Source organism: Ziziphus jujuba, chromosome 7, assembly GCF_031755915.1.
Source record: "Ziziphus jujuba cultivar Dongzao chromosome 7, ASM3175591v1".
NCBI lineage: Eukaryota > Viridiplantae > Streptophyta > Magnoliopsida > Rosales > Rhamnaceae > Ziziphus > Ziziphus jujuba.
In genome coordinates, this window is record NC_083385.1 from 15,322,441 (window position 1) to 15,333,386 (window position 10,946).

The 10,946-nt window shown below is 33.4% G+C and overlaps 1 protein-coding gene across 1 annotated transcript; it reads left to right on the forward strand.

Annotated features, from left to right (window-relative positions):
• Nucleotides 1-7,955: 7,955 nt before the first annotated feature.
• On the forward strand, nucleotides 7,956-10,542 carry LOC107425066 (probable mannitol dehydrogenase). The gene is made up of 5 exons (XM_048479791.2): nucleotides 7,956-8,123; nucleotides 8,256-8,369; nucleotides 8,475-8,988; nucleotides 9,362-9,515; nucleotides 9,990-10,542. The coding sequence occupies exons 1-5, from the start codon at nucleotides 8,035-8,037 to the stop codon at nucleotides 10,193-10,195; spliced, it is 1,077 nt and encodes a 358-aa protein (XP_048335748.2). The 5' UTR covers nucleotides 7,956-8,034; the 3' UTR covers nucleotides 10,196-10,542.
• The last annotated feature ends 404 nt before the right edge of the window (nucleotides 10,543-10,946 follow it).

Below are 10,946 nucleotides of genomic sequence, written 5' to 3' on the forward strand. Positions count from 1 at the left end.
GAACTTGTTAGAGAATGTTTTGTGATGGATGTTGTTCTACTTTCTGGCAATACCAAATGTTTATGTTATTGCTTGAAGTAGAGTTTTTTTATTTTTGAGATAATATTGTCCTATCAATTCGAGTGTTGAAGCCACTTTATAGTTTCAGTCATGAGGCATACGCATCTGTTTGGTTTTATCTTCTCTCTCTTGGCAAAATATGCATGATTTAGTTGAATAATTTAATGTCTTCAACCAAAAAAAACATTTTTTTGCAAAGTATCTGGACATACTAATATATTGGCCTAATATAACTAATTTCATGTCTCCTAAAAATTCCCCTCTCACAGACAATCAAACACACTTTACTGTACTGACCCAATCCACTTTATTGAAATGAGGTTATGAAATTGATGCCTTATTTATTTCAAACATGTAATAAAAAAAAAACAATATAAATGCGTATTAAGTTTAACAATAACAAAATATATATTTGATTAAAAATGAACAAATGTTAAAAAAAAAAATAAGTAGAACATAAATATAAATACATATTAAATATGAAATAAATCTTTTTTGTGTTAATCTTTAATTCTACCTCATTGCCATAATCAAATAAACAAAAAAAAGTACGTTAATGATTCTGTTTCTTTATCTTTTCTTAGTCCCTGAGCTAATTTTTTCTATTTCATCCAAAATAAATTACATATGTTAAATTTAATGCGCTTTCTATTTATTTGTTCTATTTTTTATTTTGTTTTTTTGTAGTGCATATGGATTGAAGAAAAGTCACTGCATTCTTTTTACTTCCAAATGATTCACAATTAGAGTTCTTTTGTACAGCTTTTATGTTGCTTTTGCTTATGTATATGTAATGGGTATATATATAAGGCGACATGTTAGAGGTTATAGGAATCAATTACCTAGGAATGTAGAATTGCATATGTCTTTTCTAAATAGTCTATTAGACAATGATGTTGATTGTATTAGTCAGCTTAGGATGGATAGGAGAACATTTGATACTTTGTGTCAGGTATTACGTGAGGATGGATATGTTAAATGTAACATCCCGTCCCGAACCATGTCGGAAATTTTTGCACGTTGACCGAGGTTGACTGTTGACCGTTGACCAAGGGGTCAAAAGTTGACTTTTTGATCCGGTTGGAATTCTAGGTTGACTGAGGTACCGTTACGAAGTACACGTTGGCACAAGTTCGTAGACTAGTAGCACGTTGAAAACGGAGCTACGGTTTGAAAGTTATGAGCAAAACAAGTTGAGGTCCAAACTGTCCAAGGGGTGCCCAAGTTGACTTTTTATTCATGCAAGGTTGAGCTTTTACTCATGCATGGTTGTGAAGTGCTCGTCGATACGAGTCGGTAGACTAGTGGCACGTCCGATTTGGACATGTGGTTTGAAAGTTATGGGCCTGTAGAGTTTTTCAAACACTGTATTATTTTAATATTATTTTTAAACGCGTAACGATGTGCCACGTGTGACATAATGAAGGTGACCATGTGTCACCATGTTGAGAAGCCACATGTCAACCATGTGTAAAATCAAATTATTTTTATTATTATTTTAAATAATAATATTTTTATTTAATTAATTTGAATTTATTTCTTTTATTTTCCTTTTCCTTTTCCTTTTTCTTTTTCTTTTTCATTTTTTTTTCTTTTCCCCACGTGGGAAAAAAGGCCATGGGGCCCGATTCCTTTTCTTCTTCTTCTTCTTTCTTTCTTTCTTTCTTTCTTTCTCTTCTGACCGTCCCTCTCTCTCACCGTGTTTTCTTTTTCCGGCCACCAGAACCACTCACGCGCCGGCCACCGTCCAAGCCCACACGCCGGCGAGCTCACCAGCCAAATTTGGCTGCCGGCCTGCCAACGACGCGCCCAGATCGGGCCGGCGAAGTCGCGGCGGCGAGGTGAAAATTTTCCGGCGATTTTGCCGTATTCCGGCCAGCCCAGTCCAAATTAAGCCTCCTCTCCCCCTATTTTGGGTCCTCTAAGTCCAAATATGGCCTCCAATCTCAAAAATTCGAAGCGGTTTGCGAGATACGAGGAATTGAAAACCGACGGAAGCTTTCCGGCCACCTCCGGCAGAATTGGGGTCGATGGAGACCGGATTGGTAATCCTCGTCACTCAAGCTTCGATTCGGTATATAATTTGTCAATTTTGGTTAATGTTTGTGTTTGACCCCCCGGGTACTGGATATTATTTATCCGAATAAAATATTAATTTATTTGACTGTCTGCGAATTGTGTTCTAGGAGCACCGGTGAGTCGTGGAATTGATCCCATGGTGGATCATGGTTTAATTGCGTGCTCCAGGTGAGTGACCCACCTTAAAAAATTATTTTGGGCAATTAATTATGTTTAATTGGTATTTAAATTGGTATTTAAATTATGCTCATGTGGTGTGATTTAATTATGGTTTTATTGTGGTTTAATTTATTATGCATGAGCAAAATGTATTTCGGTAGTATTTGTACGTGGTTTTCAGTATTAATTTTTCGGGCATAATTGGGTTAAATATTTTACGAAAATATTTGTTTAAATTTTATAAATTATGCCCGCGGTATTTTTATGGTTGCATCTCGTACTTCGAGAAAATTGTGGTTTGTTGTTATCAATGTTTCGTACCGGTTTATTAAATAAAAATATGTGGGATGGTAAGTGTGAGAATTTAATGTATTTCCCACGGTAATTTTGGAAAACGGTACGGTTGGTTAATAATGTTTATTTTTAGACGCACTCATACAGTATTGGTGTTCTGGTGTATGGACACGTGGTAGCGCGCAGGTATTATGTGGTTTAGCGCGCGGTTATTATTTCTCCCGTTGTTGCCATTGGACCATGGGCAGGCAAGTTTGTTATTGGCCACAGCTGCCCCCCTCCTTGGCCGGGAGATGGTTTCAACAACGGTACTGTCGGGACGCCGAAGTGCCGTTTGCAGGTTTCTCTCTTTAACCCCCCCGCCAGTCGGTGCTCGGGACGCTGGGTATCGGAGGGCATCACCAGTATATGGTATGGTGCGTCAGGTGTAATTTGCAAATAATGTTTTAAACCCCAAAGGTGTTCAAAAATTACTTACTATAATTTATTACATTTTAATTATATATTGGGGTATTTATTATTTATTGTTTATCAAATGGTTTAATCCCTTGGTTTTCGGGGAGTACGTACATCGGGTTTTGTGAAAATGTTTTAAAAGGGGAACATTTCCAACGGAGTGAATAGTGAGGGTTTTGAGAGAAATTATTATTTCAATTGTTTATTTATTTATTTATGTAATTGTTCGGTATGGATTGATTAAATTCCTTTATTTTTATATTATTATTATTAAAGGTATTCAGTAGATAGGGTCACTCACTGAGATGATTAGCATCTCACACTCTTAAATTCCGTTCCCCTAGGTCCAGGTTGGAGACGTTGATTGTCCGGGGGGAGCCCAACGTCTCAGTTCATTGCCGAAGGTTCAAGAAGTTTTTCTTCCCTTTTTTTCCTCTCTGTCTTGTATTGCTTCCTTATCTGTCATTTTATAAATTCCACATTTATCTGTATAATGCTCTGTATACTGTATTGGACGTGTAGTTGTTCTTTATTTATGCACTGAGTTGCTGCTGTTGTTATTTGAAGTGCTGAAATTTGTGAAATCAATTTGTAGTATTGTGGGAGGAATAATGAGATGTTTTTAGAAATGTGTTTTCAGTGCAGGTAATTTTTGGTTAGTCCTACCCTAGGGGAGGTACTGCCGGATTTTCCGTTGGAAGGTTCGGTGGTATTTCCCTGGGATCAGGGCTTGTCTAGGGTTCCGGGGAAGGAATTCTGGACGGGTCCTGACATTAAAAGTTATGGCATTGTTACATTGGAAGAGCAAGTGTGTATATTTCTGCACATAATTGCTCATCATACAAAGAACCGTACAATTATCACTAGATTTTTTAGATCGAGAGAGACAATAAGTCGATATTTCAATTCTGTGTTGCATGGAGTACTGCGCTTACATAAGATTTTGTTGAGACATTCAGAACCTATATCAGATAATTGTTTGGATGATAGATGTAAAGTATTTAAGGTACGTTTGTGGAATAGCTTGTTTATTAATATTATAGTTTGATTATTTGTAACATTATCTGATATTAGTAACTTTGTTAATGATGTAGAATTGTTTGGGAGCTTTAGATGGAACTTATATTAAGATGAATGTACCAAAAATCGATAAGCCAAAATATCGAACAAGAAAGGGTGAGATAGCCACAAATGTTTTAGGTGTATGCAATCTGAATAGGGAATTTATATGTATATTACATGGTTGGGAAAATTCCGCTTCGGATTCAAGAGTATTCCGAGATACATTAAGTAGGCCAAATGGGTTAAAAGTACCAACCGCTAAGACTAATTATCAAATTTTACATTGCAGTAGCCAATATTGCATACACTAATAGGAGATATTTTTGCTTTTTTAGGTTATTATTACTTAGTGGATGCTGGTTACACTAATGGTGAAGGGTTTCTTGCACCATATAGAGGAATAAGATATCACCTTTCTGAGTGGAGAGATGGTTGTGCACCCATAAATCATGAAAAATATTTCAACATGAAGCATGCATCTGCTAGGAATGTCATAGAAAGATGCTTTGGGGTTCTTAAAAGCTGTGGGCAATTTTAAGAAGTCCATCTTTCTATCCTATTGCAACACAAATCAAGATAATTACCGCATATTGTCTTTTACATAATCTTATTAGAAGAGAAATGATAATTGATCCTAGAAAAGTTAAGTTTGATAGGAGTGAAGATGTTGATGTTAATACTGAGGATAACATTATAGGATCAATTTCTTCCTCGAACCAATGGACTAACTGGAGAGATGATTTAGCTCAGCAAATGTTTGATGAGTGGAAAGGCTGTCATGGTCAGTGGTGGTCGATGGTTGTCCTTAATGCTCCTGTAACTGTTATATTTTATACTGTTTATTAAACATCTTGGATCATTTGTATGAAAACCAATTTATATTATATGCCATTGTTGTCATCCGTGAATGATTTTTGCTTATTTGCTTGGTGTTATTGTATTGTTGAAATCATAAAAATTTGTATTTCGATAGAAATGGAAACTAGAGGTAGCAGTCACGATATTCGGAGGGTTGAATCTAGACGTACATGGAGTAAAAGGGAGGAAGATGCTTTGATGCTTATTTTAGATGAGGTTGTAGCTAGTGGATAGTGGTGTGACACAGGATCATTCAAACCTAGCACAATTACTCTGATTGAGAGGCGATTGTCTAAGATAGGTCCTAACTCAGGGTTGCGAGCAAATTCACACATTGAGTCAAAGACAAGAAAGTGGAAGAAGCAATATGGTATAATATACAATATGCTAAACCAAAGTGGCTTTGGATGGAATGACTCTCTTAAATGTATGGAAGTTGATAGTGACGAACTTTGAAAAGCATATGTGCAGATTTTGAAACTTTGAACATCTTTTTTCAATGAATTTTTTAACTTGTTATATGAAGTTATGTTTTTCTATTGTTTACAATTAAAAGTTTGTTTTTTTTATTTTAGAGTAATGCAAGTGCAAAGGCATGGAGAGGTAAACTGTTTCCAATGTATGAGAAGCTTACTAATATTTTTGGAAAGGATCGGACAACAGGACATGGAGCACAAACTCCAATTGATATGGTCAATGATTTGAATTTGGAGAGTGGAAATGAACAATTTAATTATGTGTGTTCTCCAATGTCTGTGAATGAAATACATAGTAAACCGTCCATCGGACCCAAATCAAGAGGTAAGAGAAAATCTGGATTGAAGGATGATGACATTGTAAGCGGGTTTGGCAATGTAACAGAGAAATTGTTTGATAAATTGGCTGCAAAGTTAGATAAATCTGAAGCCAATTACCTACAATACTTAGCTATGGAGCTTGACAGGTTAAGCTTCTCTGTTGATGACAATCTCAAAATCTCTAAAGCAATAAAATTGGATCCATTGAACATTGAGGTTTTTAAGATAATTAAAACAGATACGAGCAAGATTGAATTTGCTAGAAAATTTTTAAATTATTAAGTATTGTTATGGATTACATATTTGAGACTATGTATGAGGGAATGATAATTATGAACACTTGGATTTATGGACATATGTTGTATGGTTGTTTATGGACATATATGGTATGGTAATGGATGTTGGTATCTAGTTATGCATGTAAAGACACTTTTATGAAGCATGTGTTATGTTTTTGTGTATTAATATGCACTTGATTGATGTAGTTAATTGTTATTTTGTTTAATTATATTATTAGTATAATATGTTATGTTATCATTTATTATATTATGTTATCATTTATTATAATATGCAGGAATATTGGATGGCAAGGAGAAGAGTTTATATTGTGTTTAAAGGTAGACAACCAAGGATATATAATTTTTTGCCTGAATGTATCAACAAGTGCAAGGATTTAAGGATAATTTATATCAAACCTATAATACAACTGAAGAAGCTGAAATAGCATATGCTGAGTATGTAGAACAAATGATGAGAAATCGAAATGAGATAAATTCAATACCAAATATCACCGCACATACACATGCCAACTTGAACAATGAGTGGCGTAATGGTTTTAGCAAAAAAAAAAAAAAAAAAAAAAAAAGAAAACATAACAATTCCTATTGCCAAAAAGAAAAAAAAAATATTTTGAAAAGCATAACAATCCAAGTCCAGCATATCCAAAGCCAAATAATCAAAAATAAAATGCACACCTCCAAGAGTAAACAAAAAAACATAACAATTTTTTGTTTTTTTTTTTTTTTTTATTGTAGTTTCTAGCAAGGCCTTTGCTTACTGTGTGTCCCAACTATTTGTAGTGCTTGTTAAGGAATAATTTTATGGGTTGGTTTGGATCTATTTTATTGGGTCTCTTTCTATATTGCTATTTTCTGTCTTTATCTATGTATCTGAATTTCTGATTGAAGTATTATTTTTAAAGAAAAAAAAAATCAATTTAATTAACTATTAAGTTTTGCATATTGTTAATGATTAAAATACGAAGTATTGATTTCTTTCTTTTTATTTTATTTTTCCCAATTCAATCATATATTTAATGGAAACCGATATACAACCATCATTTATACAACAATTATTCATAAATTAGTAAATAATACCATATATAATTTGATTAAAAATGCTTGATGTTTCTATAGACAGTGAAGAGGTACTGTAAAGAAGAAAGATTCCATACGTTATGTGTGTGTATATATATATATATATATATATGTTGCTTGTACATATTAATTAGGATTTTAAATTGCTTTGCAGAATATTATATTTACTTTACCAGAAACATGCGGCGTTATATTTTTGCCAAGTATTTGGAAAAATAAACAAGTACATTAAGTTCTTTATTAGATGTCAAGAAAATTATTATATTTATACATATATAATAACATTGTATTTTGTCAGCAATTCTTACAGATAGACATTCGTGACGTGAAAGTTTACATATGTGAAACAATAATAAGTTCTGTAATTCTTTTTTTCAAAAAACAATTTATATTAACCTTACGTGCTAACTTAGAACAACGAGTGAGTGACATAATGATTTTATATTAAATTGTTTATTTGGATTACTATTGGTGGCTAGTCAAATCAAACTACTTAATTAATGATTTACTTGACTGTCAAGATTATGTTAAAACACAAAAAGCCTACAGGTGTACTGAAACGCAATTTGAAGACAAGAAAAAACACAAGAAGCCTATCGGTGTTACTGAAACACAAATTTCAAGACAAGAAACTTCAACGTCAATCAGTCAAAGCTGCTTAACATTTATTTATTTTCTTCTTGCGAACAGTTTTGAAAATTAGGAGAAAGAAAGGTCCACCACTTACCTTTGCCTGGCGTCATCGCTTATCACCGGTGAAATGGGTATTATAAATCGGTAATCACCACCACCCAATGCTCAAGCCCATCCACCAACCTTGTATATCATCTATCTCTTTCTCTTAAATCTCACACTATACAGTACGCTGCACACATATAAACTTTAGACAAAAAATGTATTCGGCGGAACAAACTGTAGATGCCTATGGATGGGCTGCCACAGATTCATCTGGGATTCTGTCTCCCTTTCGCTTCATCAGGAGGTATACATATTAATTAATTTTTACTTTTTAACATAATAATATTCTATATATATCTAGTTGTGCATAAAAACTCATCAAAGAAAGCTAACATAAATATTTGGTATATAATATATGATTGGTTACGTACTACAGAGCTAATGGATACAATGATATCACCATAAAAATACTCTATTGCGGTATTTGTCACACCGATCTTCACCTGGCAAAGGATGAATTAGGCATGACCACATATCCTCTTGTCCCCGGGTATATACTTATCTATATACATTGTTTTTGCTCTCAATTTATTTTTCGCATTTGATTTTATTTATGACGTCCAGTTAATTATACTATATACGAATTTTTATTTAGGCATGAGATTGTTGGACAAGTAACAAAGGTTGGGCGCAACGTGTCAAAGTTCAGAGTTGGGGACAAAGCCGGAGCTGGGCCCATAGTTGATTCATGTGGCAAATGTGAAAACTGCAATGAAGACCAAGAAAGTTACTGCTCGAAATTGAAATGGATCTTCAATGGACAGTTCGAAGACGGATTAAGATCCTACGGTGGATACTCCGATAAGCTTGTAATCCATGAACGCTATGCAGTCCTAATTCCAGATAAGTTCCCATTAGATGGTGCTGCACCTTTGTTGGGCGCAGGGAGCACCGTGTACAGTCCCATGAGATACTTTGGACTGGCAGAGCCTGGTAAACACATAGGTGTGGTAGGGCTCGGAGGGCTGGGCCATTTGGCCGTGAAGTTTGCAAAAGCTTTTGGAATGAAGGTCACTGTGATAAGTACGTCACCTAGCAAGAGGAATGATGCTGTGGAACAGCTTGGTGCAGATGCATTTTTGGTCAGTCAAGACCAAGAGCAATTGCAGGTGAGTTTTGTGCTACTGACTAAAAAGAATATGTTTTTAATTTTTGCTTTCCGATATATTATAAATTATAATAAGTGTCATAATGTAATTTTACTTCTAATTATATTCAAATGTTGAGGCCATGGTGTGACACATAATTAATAAATTATATTCGTCGTTAACTTTATAATAAAACAAAATACTCAACTTTTGCTTCGGTGAAAGCTAAATTGGTAATATCACTGTTTGTTTTATGCAACAAATCAGAGTTTTATATCTATAAAAATTTTAAAAAACAATATACCATAATTGATGTAAATTATTGTTACGGTAAAGCTACATGTTTGTTGTTTTTTGGGTTTGCATTTAGTGCAAATTGTATATATATATATAGGCTGCGATGGGCACAATGGATAGCATAATGGACACAGTTTCAGCTTTTCACTCCCTCTTGCCATTGGTTGATTTGCTGAAGACCAATGGAAAGCTAATTATGGTGGGTGCTCCAGTCCCACCACCTGAGCTTCCTATTTTACCTTTACTCTCCGGTAAGTTTATTTATTAACTTTTATTTTTCCTTTTTTTCTAATTTCTAATTAATACATCCAATCTCAAATAAGATCTATTTTATTTTATTAGATTAATTAAAATTTTATTTTTGATGACAATAACATCATATTAAATATTAAAATTTAAAATTTAAAATGTAATCAAATATAGATATAATAATATATTAAAATTTTATTTTGAAAAAGTGAATTCTACTGAAAAAAAAAAATTCATATTAGTTTTCATATTAAAATTTTTTTTAATATGATAAAAAATTTATGATAAGGAACTATGAGTAATAGTCATTTACAACCATCAGATCATGAAAATCACGGGGAAATATAATGGTCTTAGATATTATTCTCACAATCTCTTTTAAAATAAGGCCCTTACCATGTCATTTGTACACAATTATTTATTCTACAAAGAAAGATATGGAAATAATAAATTGGGTGTGTTAATTAATATATTAGGGAGAAAGCTGATTGCTGGGAGTTCATGTGGAGGAATGAAAGAAACACAAGAGATGATAGATTTTGCAGCAAAGCACAATATCACAGCAGACATCGAAGTTGTTCCTATCGACTACGTTAATACTGCCTATGAAAGACTTGCCAAGAATGATGTTAAGTACCGCTTTGTCATCGATGTGGCCAACACTTTATATCCTCCCCTTTGATTTTAACCTCAACTTGGGACTCACTAATTGGTTATTTCAACCGTCCTATACAAGCCACTACTTCTCTTCTCTCTGCTTTTGGTATAATCCCAGTATTGAACCAAAAGCGATGTATGATTGTATTTCTTAATTTTTTAAATAAGCCCCACTTGGTATTTGGGCCACGAATTGTATTCCTTCTTTTTTCTTTTTGTTTTTCTTTTTTCTTTTTATACAAATTTGTTTCCCAACAAGCCAGTCCTCTTCTCTCTGTTTTTTGTATTAATCCTAGTATTGAACCAAAGGCGATATATGTATGTATTTCTTAATTTGAAATAAGCTCGAATTGGTATTTAGGCAATGAATTGTATTTCGTTGTATTCAAATTATAGCTTAATATGGTTTACTTGCATGTTACCCATTCAGTGTGTGTATTTATACGCATGTTAGCCACTCAGTGTGTATTTATAAAAGTGAAATGAAGAGTATGCTACATGGATTTTATATTTTGAAAATAATCCATTATTATATTTAAAAAAATGTAAATATATTTATAGCACCATATATTAGAGCTCTATTTTGTAATAAATAGATATTACAATATTGAAAATTTATTGCGTAAAGAGAAAAGGGAACGATAAATGACTCTAATTAGCAGTTTTGTCATTATCAATAGTGATCCAGGAAAAAAAATATATTGAAAAAAAAATTTAACATCCTCCTTCACATATTTGATAGAGTTAAATACTTAACCCGATCGATAAAAGGAAAA